Source organism: Chanodichthys erythropterus, chromosome 17 (genome assembly GCF_024489055.1).
Source record: "Chanodichthys erythropterus isolate Z2021 chromosome 17, ASM2448905v1, whole genome shotgun sequence".
Taxonomy (NCBI): domain Eukaryota; kingdom Metazoa; phylum Chordata; class Actinopteri; order Cypriniformes; family Xenocyprididae; genus Chanodichthys; species Chanodichthys erythropterus.
Genome location: NC_090237.1, coordinates 41350533 through 41368985, shown reverse-complemented (window position 1 = coordinate 41368985; position 18453 = coordinate 41350533). Strand labels below are relative to the sequence as shown.

At 39.8% G+C, this 18453-nt stretch overlaps 3 protein-coding genes across 5 annotated transcripts in view; 2 read left to right on the top strand and 1 right to left on the bottom strand.

Moving 5' to 3' along the window:
• gfm1 (G elongation factor, mitochondrial 1) overlaps positions 1–3401 on the top strand; it is a 16960-nt gene extending 13559 nt beyond the window's left edge. The window contains exons 15-18 of the mRNA XM_067366207.1: positions 2012–2156; positions 2234–2394; positions 2529–2582; positions 2724–3401. Of these exons, the coding sequence (XP_067222308.1) occupies positions 2012–2156; positions 2234–2394; positions 2529–2582; positions 2724–2855 (492 nt within the window). The 3' untranslated portion in view covers positions 2856–3401. The remainder of the gene's footprint in view (positions 1–2011; positions 2157–2233; positions 2395–2528; positions 2583–2723) is intronic.
• The window catches only part of lxn (latexin), an 11405-nt gene extending 5292 nt beyond the window's left edge, over positions 1–6113 (bottom strand). Inside the window, exons 1-2 of one of the 2 annotated variants that reach the window (XM_067366211.1) lie at positions 6085–6113; positions 5557–5629 (exon numbers count right to left, since the gene is read on the bottom strand). Coding sequence is in view for 1 of the 2 variants with exons in the window: in XM_067366210.1 (XP_067222311.1) it covers positions 4471–4575 (105 nt within the window). In the remaining variant the exon portion in view is untranslated. Of the gene's footprint in view, positions 1–4470; positions 4671–5556; positions 5630–6084 lie in introns of those variants that run through there. The other variant, XM_067366210.1, reaches the window with a different exon arrangement.
• On the top strand, positions 6091–18453 carry mfsd1 (major facilitator superfamily domain containing 1). Of its 2 annotated transcripts, XM_067366209.1 has the most exons (17): positions 6091–6300; positions 6511–6563; positions 6749–6861; positions 6971–7013; positions 7097–7164; positions 7248–7356; positions 7588–7690; positions 11017–11115; positions 11201–11312; positions 11461–11517; positions 12133–12289; positions 12374–12471; positions 12552–12664; positions 13150–13197; positions 13279–13330; positions 18073–18184; positions 18379–18453. In XM_067366209.1, the coding sequence occupies exons 1-17, from the start codon at positions 6153–6155 to the stop codon at positions 18436–18438; spliced, it is 1545 nt and encodes a 514-aa protein (XP_067222310.1). In that variant the 5' UTR covers positions 6091–6152; the 3' UTR covers positions 18439–18453. The 2 variants fall into 2 exon arrangements, with proteins under 2 accessions (XP_067222310.1, XP_067222309.1); XM_067366208.1 differs by lacking the exons at positions 18073–18184; positions 18379–18453 and adding an exon at positions 16325–17998.

Sequence of the window (18453 nt, the reverse complement as noted above, 5' to 3'; positions counted from 1 at the left end):
TCTCACGAGTCTCTGAACACAGTCGTTTTCATCATCAGCATATGATTATTAATGTCCACTATTGTTCTGAGACTAAAGTAGGCATGACATGAATGCAAATATATAATATAAATGCACAAAATTCACTAAAACATGAAAACAGAAAGGGTCTGCAGATTGTGGAGGTAATTCTCAAATACTTCATAAGGTTTCTAGACCTACATGGACTGATCAGAAACACAAAGAATAAAATACAAAAATGATGACTTTAAGACTATTTAATGCATGCTTCATTCACGACCCTCCCCCTCATTCATTGCTTAAAGTTTAACCTTCATAGTATTCCTCAATCTATTCATTATAAACAATGTAAAAAGGAGAGATAAAAATATAATTATAAAAGAATGGCTGTTTTTTCACTGCAAAAAAATGTTTTTTTTGTTTTTTTTTTAACTTAGTATTTTCTCTTGTTTCCAGTCCAAATATCTAAAAATTCAACATGCATTTACTAGTGAAGTCAAATGGCATTAGAAATAGTCTTGCTTTCAAAAAATGAAGTGAGTTTTTGCTTAAAACATGCAAAATTATCTGCCAATGGTGTAAGAAAAATATCAATTCAAATGGAAACAAGGTTATTTTTCTTACCCCATTGGCTTGGGATTTTTTTTTTTCCTCAGAAAACAAGACATAATATCTTATGCCATTTTATTTATCTAGTAAATGCATCTTGATTTAAGAATTTTTAAATATTTGGACTGAAAACAAGATAAAAATACTGAGTAAGATAAGCATTTTTGCAGTGTTCTAATTAAATTGTTATAAAAAGTATATAGGGTCACTAACGACCCGAGGTATTTAATACTGTAAGTATATTTATTCTCTGCACAACAATAATGGGCTATACGGAGCGTTCCTTAGAGCTTCCGCATTAATATTAGCCAGCTGGAGAATGTCCGGTGAGATGTCATTTGCTGGTGTGTTGAGCATCAGTAGTGTAATACTGAGTTTATAATCAGAATATAGTCACTTAAATAGTCAGACATAGCATTAATTTAGTTATTCAAACGTAAGACAGCATAAAATAAATATATAAAATAAAATAATAAAAAATATAATAAATAAAATAAAGATGCACCTGAGTGTTCCTCCTCAGCTAAATTCAATTCAACCATCAGTTTTCACACTTTCACCTTAACAAATGTATTTTTAAACCTAGTGATGTTATGTTTAATATTGCAGGAAATGTCTAATTTATGTGCATATAAATGCTGCTATGCCGCCACCTGCTGGTTATAGTGTCTTTTTTATTTTTAAATAAGTGTTTTCTATCAAATGTTGGATTTCCTACATCTTGAAACATTCGGTTTAACAAATGTGGACAATCTCAGAAGGATGAACAAATAATATTTTTGATCATCACATTAAAAATGACATTTGAAGTGCTGGAAAAATGTTGCATCTAACTAGGCTACAGAAAAAATGGCAATTATTCCAACGTTCCCATTAGCTTCATCTTCATTGCAATCAACGAATCAGTCGACGCGCCGCGTCGTGCCTAACAACACCTCTTAGCTGTTATAAATTCACTGTAAACCACCGGCAAAAAATACATATCAATGCAACTCTCATGAAGTAAAATCATGTGATAGTTTTCATTTTTGGGTCAACTATCCCTTTAAAATATACAGCATTAAAAAGTCAACCATTGATGGTTTTGTGTCGATGTACAGCGAGTACAGAATGAACAGCTAACAGTTCACCGGAAATGCCCGAGCTGGCTTAACCACAACCAGGAAGTAACCGTGCATATAGTCCATTGAATCTCTGATGACTCAGTGAAGTGCAGTTCACCTTTATTCCTCAAGGTGACAGTGTCATAATGACCTGATGTTTCACTCATAATTACAGCAGGCAGAAAGCAAACAAAAGCTGATGCTGAATGTACCGGGATGACAGATGATGGTTTTAGGTTGAACTTTGTTTCCCTTTAGGTCTGATAAGCATTGATAAATCTGTCTGTCTCTGTCCTCAGGGATTCAGGGAAGCGTGTGAGAGGGGTCCTCTGACGGGACACAAGATATCCGGAGTGCGTTTCGTGTTGGAAGATGGAGCGCATCACATGGTGGACTCCAACGAGATCTCCTTCATCCGGGCAGGAGAGGGCGCTGTCAAACAGGGTATGACGTCCAGATCTTCCTCTCTTCTCCTCGGTGATGTCTGATGGTAGTCTGACATGCATGTCCTGTGTCTTCAGCGCTCGAGAAAGCCAACGTGGTGATCCTGGAGCCGGTGATGTCTGTGGAGATCGTCGCTCCGAACGAGTTCCAGGGGGCCGTCATCGCAGGCGTCAACCGGCGGCACGGCGTGATCACGGGACAGGACGGGGCCGAGGGATATTTCACGCTCTACGCTGATGTGAGTCGCATCTGTCCACATGATCAGACTCACTGAACCACACCGATCATACATGTTCTGACTTCATCTATAGCTTCTGTTTCTGTAGCTGAGATTAAAATCAAAACCCTGATGTCTGTCATCCTGTGTTTCAGATCCCGCTGAATGACATGTTTGGATACTCCACAGAGCTGCGCTCCTGCACGGAGGTAAAACACACTGGACACATGCAGTCAGACTCTTTCATATGCTCCTGATCTCACTGTGAATGATTCATCTGAGGATGTTATTCTGTAGATGTGTGTGTGTGGATCCAGTAAGGCATGTGACCGTGTGTTTGTTGTGTTCAGGGTAAAGGCGAGTACACCATGGACTACAGCAGATACCAGCCCTGTCTGTCCTCCGTACAGGAAGATCTGGTCAACAAACACCTGGAGGCCACGGGACAGCTGCCCGCCAAGAAGAGCAAATGGAAGAACTGAACAGACACAAGCTTTTACACACACACACACACACACACACACACACACACACACACACACACACACACACACGTCAGCTCACGGACTTCCTGCAGATGTTTATCACATGTCCCTCCTCACAAGAAGGTCATGAGTGATGCAGTGTGTCTGCAGAGATCGCTCTGGATGGTTTGCTCATACTCTGTAAATGTCTTTGTACAGCAAATGTTTGCAAATGCAGTAATTAATATAAAATGATGATGTTTTAACTCCGTGTTTGAGTCTCATTGGGAAAGACATAACATCACCCTAGCTATTGAACAAACGATCATACGGCTGAGAAGAATCGTTCAGAGACCGGGGCTTCAGAAAGCATGGTATGCCACATTCCTGGGTAAGTTTACACTTAGACATGTGATGATATTCAGTATTCCATAATGAATATGCACTTCAAAATACCATAAATAATAATTTATTACCAATTATTAATTTTTATAATGCATATAAGAATATTTTCCATATAAATGCACAACACCGCTGTATTCTGCGTCAAAGGGACACGCGCTCAGATGTAATCAAGCCCAACGAGAAGCACATGACTGAACCAGTGAAGGAGACGCGCTGAATGAAAGTGCGCGTTCACTCTCTGACAGCAGAGGGCGCTGATGGAGCAGCAGAAATGCAGCGGTTACCCCGGAAACCCCATAAACAAACCAACTGCGCTAGTGAAGTTTTAAAATGTCATTTTTTTGTAATCTCAGTGTTGTTCATCACAGCACCAAATACTTAAAGACTTTATAGGCTATTTATTTTCAAACTTAAACATTTTTATATTTTAATCTGGACTACAACATGCCCTAATGATTAGAAATGTTCTGATTATTTGTTATTGTTCAGTAAAACTTCATTAGTTAACATGTTAATTCATTATTACCAAACTGACAATGAAAAATACTTAATTAATAAGCATTAATTATTCTTAGTTAATGTTAATTTCTATTGTTTAATAACATAACTAAAATCAAAAGAACTTATTTAATGGACCTGAGATAAAACTAACAATGATCAGTTGTGTTTCTAAACTAACATTAACAAAAATCAAAAATCTTTCAATTATAAAATTGTGGGAAACCACAGACATGACAGTTTCAGCCATGATAATCCTCTGAACGCACACACTAGATGATTCAGACACACACCTGTCGACTGTAGGTACGATCTCAAGCGTCTGTTTCCAGAATAAATGTGTCCAGCAGGATTCATCCTGTCTACTGAAATACCTTCATCTGACTGATGTCCTTCGCTATACCATCTGAAAGCAGCTCATTAGACGCTACTCTTCCTCAGAGGCCTGTCAGAATGAGGGGAAAGTGTGGTGAGGAACCTCCATGTGTCTGAAATCCTGCCGACGCTTTCAAACGCTGCCAATGTCTTTGTGTTCACCGTGAACATACCCTGAGCTGACTGAACTGACCCCTGCCGCTCTTCTCAAACCAGTAACTGAGAGTAAGCAAGGTTTGGGTTAATCAGTCGAGAGTTTGACGGTATGACTGGATCACAACCCTGAAGATTCAGCAGGAAAACACTCAGAATAACCTCAGCAAACACTGTAAAACAGACTGTAGCTCAGTCTTACCACACTTCTGTCAGCTGGGTTCCCCTCGGGCTCCTGAGAGACGGGCAGAGCCGGACTGAGCCGAACCAGAGACACGAGCAGCCAAAGCAGACAGAACATCTCCATGATCCTCAGCAGTGAAGAATGCGGCTGTTTATGAAGCTGAGTTACACAACACGAGCTGACGCCTTCCAGATGAGCCCACCTTATCTGCTCTCTGACTGGACCAAATAACAAACACACCACGTCTGCTCAGAAGATCTTGAACTAGATCATTTAAATGAACAGGACGTCCACGATGATGTCAGCTTGAAGCTCATTTTCATATTTCAACCATATCATAAGATAAAATGATTCAGACACAAAACACATCAGAATTCATCAATCCATTGACTGCTGTATTCCTTACAAAATTATGTCACTTCCTGCCTGGAAGATGATGTTGAAAAGGAGCTGGCTGTTGTTAGTAAGTTAAAGAGATTATTAAAAAGATGAAGGTGGAAAGTGATATTGAGGAGGACAGATTGATAATGCATAATAAACAGTGAAGTGATTCATCCCATCTTCAGAGGGAGAACATGTCTGTCAGAAAAACACACTGCTCAAGCTACTGATCCTACTAAAGACTACAGAATAACACGAGACGCGTCACTCCTATTGTTTTGAATGGGAGAAAGTGCAACGCGCAATATGGCGGAAAGCTCCGGTTTCTATAGAAACAGTCAGACGCGCGCCTCCGAAAGGAGGCACAAGAGACGCGCATTAGGTTAATCCAGACTGAAAAATACCGTTTTTTGTCATGATTCGAGCCTTTAGAAACAAATTTTCTGAGACAGTTGTCAGATTGTATTAGTGATTTCAAATATGAAATTTAATCAAAAGCTTTATCAAACAGCTTTGGAGAATTTAATGTTTCCCATTCAAGGCGTTTCAAAGATGGCCGCCGAGTGAAATGAAAGGGACTTAAAGGGACTTTGCCATTAAAGAACAACATGCTAGCAGAAGATTAGCATTTAAAAAGAAAATCAACATTTTCATGTCCAGTATAAATGAACACAACAGTAAGACATGTTTTGAGTCGTCTAAAAAAGAGTTTGACACACTTACTTTGTTCTTGGAGTTGCTTTCCCTCCAAGGAAATTATGTCACTTCTAGCAGGTCATGTGATTTAGGGCATAAACTGGAGTTTGACAGACACATGAAATAAATATGCATCACAATATATCTAATTTAATTTAAGAGAGTAAGTAAATATACAAATAATTGCTAATTAAGAATTTAACCTTCATTACTCCCACTTGGGTGACTTTAAATATTATGTAGCATACTTAATATAATGATAATAATAATTGTTAGGTATCAATGATATGTAAAGTCATATGGCATGAATGTTAATTAACATTTTATGTCAAATATGCAGTATTGTTTCATGGGGAAATAAACTGAATGACCTAACACATGACCAAAGTGCTGAATCAGTCTGAGAGTTTGAATCAAATTAACATTATTATCATTACTGAATCCAGTTCGACGCGTTCCTAACCTGTGTAAACACATGTGTGTCTTTATAAACGCGTTTAATCGTCAGAAGAGTACACATAACATCGATAAACACAAGAGAAATAAATACCATACGTTCAGGAAATGTTGTGATCACGTGACCCGCGGCAGCAGCAGCTGTCACATGACTGTGCGCTGTAAACATGGCAGCCAGAGAGGAGTACCAGAGTCTCGTAGATGATGAAGATGAGGAAGATAATGATGTGTCGCGGCACCTGAGCCCACTGTGTGACCCGAGACACCTGCTGCACCGGATCCTGGTGCTGGTCTTCATGTGCTTCCTGGGCTTCGGTGAGAACTGATTCAGATTCAGACTCTCAGCCGGTCTGATCGCTGTACATTCACACACACACACACACTCATATTCATCTTCACATCGCGTTATATTCTCACGGCAGAGTGTGTTTCACAGAGGTCCGCTGTTTTCACCGTGTTTGGGTGAGTTTGGGCTCAGTGGTGTCAGACTTCATGTGAAAGTGAAACTCTTTCTCTCTGTTTCAGGTAGTTATTTCTGCTATGACAATCCAGCGGCTCTCCAGACTCAAGTCATACAGGTGTGTGTCGATTACAGTAGTGTGAAGCTATGGTCAGCCCATGTCCTCTGAGAAAACATTATAAATCCAGTAAATCATAAGTTTATGGTCTATGGCATGTCTTCATTGACACAGCTACAGTGTGTGTGTGTGTGTGAGATGGTTCTTGGCTCAGAGTGTGTAATAATGCAGTCTCTGTGTCGCAGGACATGAGTCTGAACACGGCCTCGTTCATGCAGCTGTACGCCTGGTACTCATGGCCCAACGTCATCCTGTGCTTCCTGGGCGGATTTCTGTTGGACCGAGTCTTCGGCATCAGGTCCAGTTCAGCACACTCAGATCCAGTTTATTGATATGTCATCTGGACTGTGCTAGTGTAACGCTCTTAATAGTGTAAATGCTCTAACCCGTTCTTTCACTCTCTCCAGGCTGGGGACGATAATCTTTTCAATGTTTGTGTTACTAGGGCAGGTATGTTATTACTCACGTGATGTATCACATGGTAACGAGTGTCTGTGTTGCAGTGGTCAGACGTGTTTATGCTTGTTTTGCAGATCATTTTCGCGGCCGGTGCTCTGGCCAATCACTTCTGGCTGATGAACTTGGGCCGGTTTGTGTTCGGGTGAGCAGTGTGAACATGTGTCCTGAGTGTGTGTGTGAACATGTCCTGAGTGTGTGTGTGAACACGTGTCCTGTCTGCTTCAGCATCGGCGGAGAGTCTCTGGCTGTGGCGCAGAACACGTATGCGGTCAACTGGTTCAAAGGCAAAGAGCTCAACCTCGTGTTCGGCCTGCAGCTCAGCATGGCCAGACTGGTAAGAGATGAACTCTGTGTGTGTGTGTGTGTGTATTCTACGTTAATATCTAGTAAAGTGTAATTTATTCCTGTGATCAAAGCTGAATTTCCAGCATCATTACTCCAGTCTTCAGTGTCACATGATCCTTTAGAAATCATTCTGATATGAAGATTTGGTGCATGTTTAATGTCTTTGAATATGACTGTGACAGTAGTGTGTGTGTGTGTGTGTGTGTGTGTGTGTGTTCAGGGCAGCACGGTCAACATGAACGTCATCGGTTGGGTGTACGGCCGCATTCAGGCTATGATGGGCTCGGCGGGACACACCACTCTCGGGATCACACTCATGATTGGTAAGACTCCCGCTCTCATGGAGCCCGTGCCAATATCAGAGCATATTAAAGTGGACCTATAACGCCCCTTTCACAAGATGTAATATCAGTCTCTGGTGTCTCCAGAATGTGAAGTTTCAGCTCAAAATCCCCCACAGATCATTTATTATAGCTTGTCAAATTTGCCCCTATTTGGGTGAGAGCAAAAACACGCCGTTTTTGTGTGTGTCCCTTTAAATGCAAATGAGCTGCTGCTCCCCGCCCCCTTTACAGAAGAGGGCGGAGCTTAAACAGCTCAACAACAAAGCTGGAGAATTACATCAACAACACTCGACTACAACAGCTCTTCCTCTTCTCTAAAGCAGCTCAACATGGCCACACCCCCTTTGTTGAGTGTTCTCGGGGGCGGGGTTTATGTAAATTTTAGGGTTTGTGATGTCACTAATCCAGGAAGAAGCTCGTTGTAGTCCATACCAGCCGTTTGGTGTAGAAATATCTCTCTTTGCACTGAACTTTGAGTGTCGTAACTTTGCAGAAGTTGTTTATGATCAAACAGCAACATTACACACTAACTAAAGTTAAAGAAGCCAAATCATTTAAAAACTCTTGGACTCTTGAACTCTGGACATGAGTCATGTCTTAAAAAGTCCAAGCGTTTCTTGGTTAAACCTCTTCTCTGGTTATTTGTAAGAGTGTGCGTTCAGCATCTATACATTGATTTTCCTCTCAGTTCTGTCAGTGTGGCGGTAGGATATGAGATCGTACACTGACTCAAACACACATCAGATGATGTTACAGTCACACTAACCCTGATGTACTTTCTGACGCCTCATGTTTCACTTCTGCTTTCATTTGTCTTCTTCTGTCTTTCTCACTAAATCTCTGAGTGTTTCTTCTCCTCTGGTGTGTCAGCTCATGTTCTAGCGTGTTTTAACCCTGATCGAGGCCTTCGTGCTGAAACACATTTTCCAACATATAAGTCGTGTTTTTTAAGCTTGCTACGACTTGTAATCCAAACTCAACATATATAATGAATTAACACAAGCATACAAAGCACACACATTTGCACTGTTTTCGTATGAGAGAGTTCATTTGCATAGTGTATTTCCCAATGTTTCGCTTATTGTTTATAATGAATGTCACTATAATTTATGTTTGTTTATTATTACAGTTTTTCTTTCCTGTTCTGTCCAGAATACCATTACGTTTAAAGGAACTCTTGTGGAAAAAAGAGGAACTAAAACACAGTTGTGCTCAAAAGTTTACACCCCCCTGCAGAATCTGCACTGTTTACATGTAGTCCACAAGACTAAATAATGAAAATAACCCCGTTCATTAGTTTGTGAACTGTTATCTAAAACTGCTTATTCAGGAGTCCGGACAGTACTAAACAAAACAATAACATGCCATTTTTTTACGAACACTTTTATTTTGTAAAATGTATTAAAATGTTGTTCTAAACACAGCCTCGATGTTGTCCTGATTCTGCAAGGGGTGTGTAAACTTTTGAGCACAGCTGTACCCGTTTATAATAGCACTGTCAAGCAAGTACAATTTTTAATCTAATTAATCACAAATTAATCACACATCAAATTTTTACTGAGTAATTACCCCCATAAGATGAAGTCATTATTGTATAAAGCATCAAATAGACATTACAAAAAGAAGCTTAAGAAATACATTTTTTATTTGATTCAGCAAAGAATTTATTACACATAATTTTTGGACCATGAGGGTGAGTAAATGATTCATTTTTGTGTGAACTATACCTTTTCAATTTTAATCAATATGGAAATATGATTTTTTTTAATTTTTTTTTTTTATAAAATCATACTCAAAATAAGAAATTATACTCTACTAAAACAGTAGGTGGCGATCAATGTCTTAATGATTAAGTCATTGAGTCATTCATTCGATTCATTCAAACAGCTGACTCATTCAGGAGTTGAAGTAAATGATTCTCTTTATGAACGGTCTTATGAATCATTGGTTCACACGATTCACTCAAAACACAGATTCAGAAATGAAACACTGCTGTGTGTTGCTCAGAGACGATCAGTTCTGCTTTGTTTTGTCAAAATTGAGCAAAACAAACAATATTGTGTCTAAAATAACATAATATTAATTTCTTATTTAGTGAACTGTCGTATAAAGCAGTATCACATTTCCACTCGTGTTATTCTGAACAGAGGAACAGCACTCGTGTGATACTGCACTCGTTATTCGTGATATAGCTTATCTATGTCACACATGATGTAAATATGAGCGATAAACTCACAGAGGGGCATTTTTTGCCCCATTTCTTGAATTTTATGGTCGTTTTTAATGAGTTGTTGCCCTGCATCATGTTCGTCATCAGTCAGCTGTATGTAATGTCAGATGATCTGTGTAGATCTGGGGCGTGTAAGTGCGTTTAATGCGTTTAACACGTTATTTTTTACCATAATTAATCTAAGTAACATGTTAAACCGGCAGCCATAGTTTATAGTTTTGACATTTGACATTATTTCTGAATGTAAAAATAAAATGTGACTTATTTACTGATCTGTTTGTTTGTTTGTCCCAACAATGACATTTTGACCCAGTGTGACTTATTTTCTGGAAAATACAGTGCTTTAACATAAAGATTGAATGAATATTACCCTTTAGTGGAATTCCTAATTTCTGAAGAGCTGTTAAAGCTCCGCCCTCTTCTGGAAAGGGGGCGGGAGCAGCAGCTCATTTGCATTTAAAGGGACACACACTAAAACTGTGTTTTTGCTCACACCCAAAAAGAGGTGAATTTGACAAGCTATAATAAATGATCTGTGGGGGATTTTGAGCTGAAACTTCACACACACATTTTAAGGCTGTCGTTCATCTTCACAAAGAAAGATATTTTTAATATCTGATTTCTGTCCCTCTGTTGAAAATCCATATGAATGGAGAGGTTTAACCCAAGTCTTCTGAAGAGACACGATCTTTTAAGATTTTTAATTTAAGTTTTTGTCCACGTATAAAAACTGATCAGCGCACATGCGTGTCGAGCACATCAAATATGGCAAACAGAAGCTCAGGCGTACTTATATAAATAAACCACTTGATTCATATTGATCCATTTACACTGTCTCTATGAGCTTTTCGAAACATCAGAGCTTAAATAGACTTTCAATGAAGAAGCAGAAATATCTCAGATTCATTTGTGAAGATGAACAGAAGTCTGGTGGGTTTGGAAGGGCATGAGTAAATGATTTTTCATCTTGAGCTCATAACCCTCTGAGCTGAGAGTGTTTCTCTAGTGATGGCCGTTAGTAATGTCACGTGTGGTGAGTTTGGTCAGTGTCTGACGCTCTCTGTGACGTCTGCAGCGGCGTCCACGTGTCTGTTCTCGCTCATATGTGCTCTGGTTCTGGGCTTCCTGGACAGACGGGCTGAGAAGATACTCAACAAGGAGCAAGGCAAAACCGGTGAGATGACCTCCGTGTATCCAACGCTTCAGCAGCCACTGGCGTGTGTTTTAGAGAAGTGTGTGTGTTTGTGTGCCTCATGTAGGGGAAGTCATCAAGCTGACCGACGTCAAGGACTTTCCCTTCTCTCTCTGGCTCATCTTCATCATCTGTGTGGCGTATTACGTGGCCATCTTCCCGTTTATTGGACTGGGCCAGTGAGTTTTTAATATTCATATCCAAAATCAAGTGTAAAGAATTTAAGGTGGTATAATACTTGACATAAACAGAACAGGGAATCATCTGCACATGGACATCATTATGATTACGATGGATGAGTTTAATTAATGTTGTCTTCACAAACAGAGTTTTCTTCATCGAGAAGTTCAGCTTCACTACTGTCCAGGCCAGAGCCATCAACAGGTGCACTCACACACACACACACACACACACACACACACACACACACACACACACACACACACACACACACACACACACACACACACACACACACACACACACACACACACACACAAAAACGTAGGGCTGAGTAAAAATTGATTTCTCGATTTTATTCGATTCTCTTTATGAAGAACCGATGTCTATTCTTAAATCCCAAGAATCAATCTTTCAGTCTCTGCTGTTTTCAATTGATTAAACAGCTTTAGCACAGCCGAATGTTGCAGCGCCTCCTATCCAATACATCACAATAAGTTTTCTGCTTTACTTCTGATATGAAACAGCATCTCATCTTTTAAATTCTGTCCATTTTATTATTAAAATTCACACAATAAATAACATTTTGCTGCTGTTTAATGTGGTGTGACAGATCATATAGTGCCTTCAGATCACGTGAAGCGGCAGACTCGTTACCACTGCTCATCCCAGCATATTTCCACAAGTGATTTACCAGTATTTCTGGAAAGCTCCTGATCACACATGAGCTCAAAACAGTAAAATGACAGTCATTTTTATTGATTTAGCGACTAAAAGTGCACGTTTGGCACTGTTGGTTTAACGGTATGTCTCTGACAGTGTCGTGTACATCATCTCGGCACCTGCGTCTCCTCTGCTGGGGTTTCTGGTTGATAAGACGGGCCGGAACGTCCTGTGGGTTATGCTGGCCGTGGTCACCACGCTCCTGTCACACATGATGCTGGCCTTCACCTTCTGGAACCCCTGGATCGCCATGGTAAGCTGCAGCTCCTCGTGGCCGTCCTGAGGATCCTTCAGGTCATTAACGGTGTGTGTGTGTGTGTGTGTGTGTGTGTGTCAGTGTCTCCTAGGTTTGTCGTACTCTCTGCTGGCCTGTGCTCTCTGGCCCATGGTGGCGTTTGTGGTGCCGGAGCATCAGCTGGGCACCGCGTATGGATTGTAAGTCCCTCATCCGATGTTCTTCATCCGTCTCCGGATGCTCCTGATGTTGTGTAGTAATGCCCGGATGTGTTGTGCAGCATGCAGTCCATTCAGAACCTGGGTCTGGCCGTCATGTCGATGGCTGCGGGAAGCATCTTGGACAACAAAGGTTACCTCTTCCTCGAGGTCTTCTTCATCGCCTGCCTGTGTTGTGAGTATGCACATAACACGAGCTGTTTGACCTCTAGGAGGCGCTGAGCGGCTCAGAAAGACAATCGCCTGTTGAGCTGCTTACAAATTAATTTTGTCCCATCAAACTCTATAAAATGCTTACATAAAATAGAGATGACAAAAGCCTCGCCCTCCGGAGGTCACATATGTCATGGAGGATGATCTGAATGTAAATGCTTCTCACTAGATCTCACTGCAGTGTCATTAATTCAAACGCTCTGAATCTCCCAGCGCTGTGTGGTAACGGTGTCACATGATCAATGATCGGTCCGCGAGTAAACCTGTTCTGAGTTCGCACTGTCTGCTACAGTGTTGCCATGTCTGCAGTTTTTCTGTGTAATTGTAGTTTCTTTAAATTGAAATTCCATAAATTCTGTCATTCCGAGTCAAATTCCGTCTGAACTTCCTGTGTGAACGTTGCAAATCAAACTGAAGGAGAGGCTGACGCTGTGCTGTGTGTTTCAGTGGCTCTGCTCGCCGTGGTGTTGCTGTATCTGTACGACTATCACAAAGGTAATGTCCGCTCTCACTCCAGATGAGTTCAGATGAGTGTGTCAGCCGTTATTCACACGCTTCCTTCACTTGTGTTCTCAGAGGGAGAGCTGAACCTGTCAGCCTCGACACGCGCCGGACGAGCCAAATCTGAGTGAGTAAATATAGCACACCTCAGACAGCAGCTCCAAAACACATCTGGACATGTCAGAAAATAACAACACGTGTTCCTCCGATACAGGAGAACACTAGAAAACACCAAAGATGCAGTAGAGTGAATCTCCCAGTCTGTCAAGAACACATGGGAGTCATATTTCAGCCTGAACATTTGAATTGTGAGGCTGTTTTTGTGACGATTCAACACGTTTAACCCCCAAGATCTCATCTTATGTGTGATTTAAGTGTCCAGATATTGTTTGGTGCTGCTGTGTGTCCTGTACATTGCGTCTTCAGAATGCACTTTTACATCACGTGTCCCTTCATTTGTTATATATATCATTTGTTATATACAAACTCTTTAGGGTCATTCTGTGTCAACTCAAGCAGAGGTCCCCGGCTCAAGTTTCTGATTTTGTTAACATTTTTTTCTGTAGTAAGACAAACATAAATAGTGATGTAAGCCAAAATATTAAATGTCACAGATGTATATTTACAGAGTAATCCAGTGTTTTGTAGATGAGGGACCATTTTCACCTGAGATTTGGAGCTAAATTAGAGCAGTGTAAAATGACTTTAGAAAGATGGAACATCATTATTATATTTTTACACAGAGATTGGTAGATCTAGTGAAATCTGTTGACTTTATCAATCTTTGTTGCGTTATACGCCAACAGTGACAGTTCAAAAATGACAAAAAGCACTTCTTGTCTTTTTTACTTCAAGTCTGTAACTCAAGAAGTATTAAAGATATCTTAATATCCTTTTAGATTCTGGTTCATAATAATCTTTCCTTTTGGTATCTTCATTTTAAAGGCTCTCAGTGGTTCAATCCCAGAGATTTGGGGATTTCAAAGCAAGTCCATGCTCAAATTGTTGAATTTTACCCATATTCAATGGTCAAGAACCAAATGTAGGTAACTTTTTCAACAGCTGATAGTTATTGTGTTTAAAGAAGAATGAACACTGAAACTAGAAATGTATCTTGTTTTCCTCTATCAAAACAACTGAACACAACACACCTCTCTGAGAGCCAAAAACAAACATTTTCCTGAAGTTTACATGTCTTTAAGTCAAGAAGTGTTAAAGATATCTTAATGTCATTTTAGATTCTTGTTCTTATGAAACTTTTCTTCTGTAATCTTGATTTTTAAGGCTCTATATGGTTCAGTCTCATAGATATAGGGATGTCATTGTGGTAATGTGTAGTTATGATACTGCGTATTTGAAATATTGGTATCCTCAGAAGCTGTTAAAATGAACAAAATCCCATCTTCCAAATATCCCTAAACTGATTCAAATATATATTCTTATAAATACACTTTTGAGAGCAACTTAATGTTGGTTACACTTCATTTTAGGGTCTTTTAACTAGTTGCTTATTCCTAGGATATTGGCTGTTTATCAGTAATTAATAAGCACATATTAATGCCTTATTCCACATGACCTTAGTCTACATTCGTAATCCTACCCAATACCTGAACTTAACAACTATCTTACTAACTATTAATAAGCAGTAATTAGGAGCGTATTAAGGGAAGTTGTAGTTAATAGTGAATATGTTCCCTAAACTAAAGTTTTAGCGTTAGTGTTCCTCAACTGAACCATTCTCTGTGGCACTCCGAGAGAGTTATGATTTATTTTTGATAAGAGGGAAACAAGATACACTTGTAGTTTCAACATGATTTATTCTTCAGATATTCCTCTTTAAATGCATTGAGTATCAGCTGTGTGCAAAGTGAACCACATTTGGTTTTCGACCAATGAAAATGTGTAAAATTCAACATATTGATCATGGAGCTGCTTTGAGATCCTCATATCTATGGGACTGAACTATATAGAGCCTTGAACATGAAGATTGCAAAAGGAAAGTTTATTAAGAATGAAAATCTTGAAGGATATTAAGATATCTTGAATAAGAGTCACAGGCATGACAACTTTGGAAAAGGAGTATTTATGGCACTCAGACAGGCGTGTTTTATGCAATTGTGCTGATAGAAAAACATGAGATACATTTCTAGTTTCAACATTATTTGTTCTTCAGATGTTCCTCTTTAAAAGAAGAAAGTACTGTATCAGCTGTGTGCAAATACAAAGTGACCCACATTTGGTTTTTGACCACTGAAAATGTGTACAATTGACTCATGGAGCCACATCAAGATCTTCATATCTCTGGGATTGAACCATCGAGGGCCTTCAAAAGGAAAGTTTGTTAAGAACCAGAATCTAAAAGGATATTAAGATATCTTAAATATTTCTTCAGTCACAGATATGCAAACTTGAGGAAAAAACACAAGAAGTGCTTTTTTTCCCATTTTTGAACGGGCACTGTTGGCATATAATGAAACACAGATTGATAAAGTCAACAGATTTCACTAATAGATCTTCCAATCTCTGTGTGAAAATAAAATAATGATGCTCCATCTTTATAAAGTCATTTTACACTCCTCTATTTTAGCTCCAAATCTCAGGTGAAAATGGTCATTTTGACCCTCCTCTAGTGCATTACTAATAAATATACATCTGTGATATTTAATATTTGGCTTTCATCACTATTTATGTTTGTCTTTCTACAGAAATATCAAAAATTTGAGCTGGGGATGTTTCTGAAATTAGTTTGATTTGACGTGGATTGACCCTTCAGTGTTTTACTCTGCTCTGAATGCTCTTCAGTTGTCTGTAGACAGCGTCTCAAGGCATCATGGGCCTGTTGTAAAAATGCTGCCACAAACAATCTGCTGCTTTAGATAATATTTTTTTGGGAACATCACATATAATCCCACAATCACTTTGTCAATGCCAGTAAACCCTTAAATACCAGATAGAGCTGAGCTGAGAGAAATGGACGTGTTTCGTTCAGTACTGTATGTTAATGCGTCACATGTCAAACTCTTTCAGGATGTTTTCAGGGCTCTGCTTCAGATGCGTCCTCTGAGGTGTTTCTCTCCTCATCTGTGTGTTCTCGCGTCTCATGGCCCGCTCTGTGTTTCAGGTGAAGGCTCTTCTGCACTGCGTCTGAGCGCCGGTCGTCCGGTCGGCGTCCTTCACCTCGGGCCTTTCTGCACTGACCACTTTCCTCTGACACGTCACACCAGACCACCCACAATCCTTTACATGAGCACCGGTGGACAGACAACATCCGCACACCTAGAAATGATTTGAATGATCTTGTGACATTATTCTCTTTAGTTTCAAATCCAAAATACTCGTTACTGAAATGCGAAAAAACATTTATAATATACAATTTTAATTTTCTTTTACCATGTAATACCAATAATTAAATTCATTATGATTTTTTAATAAAGAAATTGTGCCAGGGTAGGATGATTTTAATCACTGTATTATTGTAGTTAATGTGTTTGTCCTGAAAATAATGTCACAAGGTCCTAAACTGTATTCTTTCCACTTTTCTTCCTTTCTTTTTTATTTTGGTATGAAATATGACGCACATTTCTTCACGGATGAATGTCTCAGGGAAGCATCTTGAAGATTATAAATGTTAAAGAGCTTTTTGTGTCCAGCCTTAGAGACGAGAGGGATATTCAGGGTCCGTTCACACATGACCGTTGACCAGTTCTCGTTGGTTCTTGACCCGAGTCAAACCCCTTTAGTGCTTAAGAGACATTTTGACATCTGAACACACTGACAGCAAGAGCAGTGTTCATGGGCGGTCTGTTTAAAGTGACACACATCTGTAGCTCTGGACTGGTGAGTGTTCCCGTCCTGACCTCCACTGGACACGTCTCACTCAATCCTGCTCCACAGATGCTGCTCAGAGACTGTAAGTGCTCACTGAACTAACTCGGCTTATTTGTGTTGTTGTTTCAGTTTTAATCGTTCCCATTATTCTGGTTTGTTTTGCACAGTCACATGGTTTTACTTGAATGATTTTATTCCCATAGAACTGACTTTACCACCTGTTTTTCAAGATAAACTGTTTTACTCAAATGTTGCAAATGCCATGTCATGTTGATTTTAAAGCATGAAGATTTCTTTTGTACTTTAGTTTGGTTATTAAACTCTAGAGGGATGATGGTCTTTTACATGAAATCTGCAAGCAGTTACATCATTACCTCATGGCTCAAGCTGATTGGCCTCTGCTGATCCTGCAGCCAATGAGATTGCTTGCTCAACATTTAAATGGTCCTCTGAACCCCTCCACCTCCCCAGCTCCACCTGCCCAGATCTGCTGCAGGATTGATGTGTGTCTGTTTATACAGCAGATGTCTGTGTGTCTGTTAGCAAGACCAAATGCATTAACATTGCCATATTTACCGTATATATTTTGAAAGTGTTACATTTTGCTTTAAAATATAGTGGAATATGAACAGCAGCAAACAATTCTGACCTTATGTTTTCTATCAGAAGAATTTGGGGTGAAATATAAACTCTTGACAGCATGACATGTATATGCCTATAAATTCTGTACTATGATTATGGCTTCAGCATCATCTCTCATTGTTCATCTTGTAATATTTGATATGAATTTGTATGAGGTAATGAACAAGTATTTTCAGTTGAAGCATCTGCACGGATGAAGCTCTGTCAGGTGTGTGATTCGCACCGCTGCAGTGCAGCACCGACACTATTGATTGGTCTTCAGTCTCAATCTGTCACTGACTCTCTTGTGATAATAATAATAATAATAAAAAAAAGAGATCTATCATTTTGTTTTTTATTTTGTGTGTAAATGTCAGAGGTCAGTGTAGTCAAACCGCAGTTGTGTTGTTGGTGTCTCAGGGATGTCCAGCGTTCGCGTGTCCATCAGCAGGCCGTGGACGACCGTGAGCATCTGAAGCCTCTGTCTCCGTTCGGACTGCGCAACCGCTATCTGTCCAGACTGGGCGTGCAGGTAACAGAAAACACACTTCAGCAGAAACCAGCGCTTTCAGTATTGATTTGTCAGGAAAAGAAAATACTGTTACAGAAACACCCTAACGTCCATGACTGCAGTGTTATTTCTGATTGCAGCTACATAAATCTTTGCTGCAGATGGATATAACAGCCATTATCTTCTTTGAAAGTCATTTGTTGTTCTGTCGACAGATGCCGGACCACTGCTGCCCACATCTGTCTTCACTGGCCTACAGGAGTCTGCTCAAATGAGTGTGTGTGTCACAG

What these genes read in the sequence shown, in the direction of transcription:
- mfsd1 (XM_067366209.1), top strand. Translation starts at nt 6,153, where the DNA reads ATGGCAGCCAGAGAGGAGTACCAGAGTCTCGTAGATGATGAAGATGAG. An exon ending in GACCGAGTCTTCGGCATCAG is followed by an intron (nt 6,862 to 6,970) that starts GTCCAGTTCAGC and finishes CACTCTCTCCAG; the next exon opens with GCTGGGGACGATAATCTTTT. An exon ending in TCTGTACGACTATCACAAAG is followed by an intron (nt 13,198 to 13,278) that starts GTAATGTCCGCT and finishes TTGTGTTCTCAG; the next exon opens with AGGGAGAGCTGAACCTGTCA.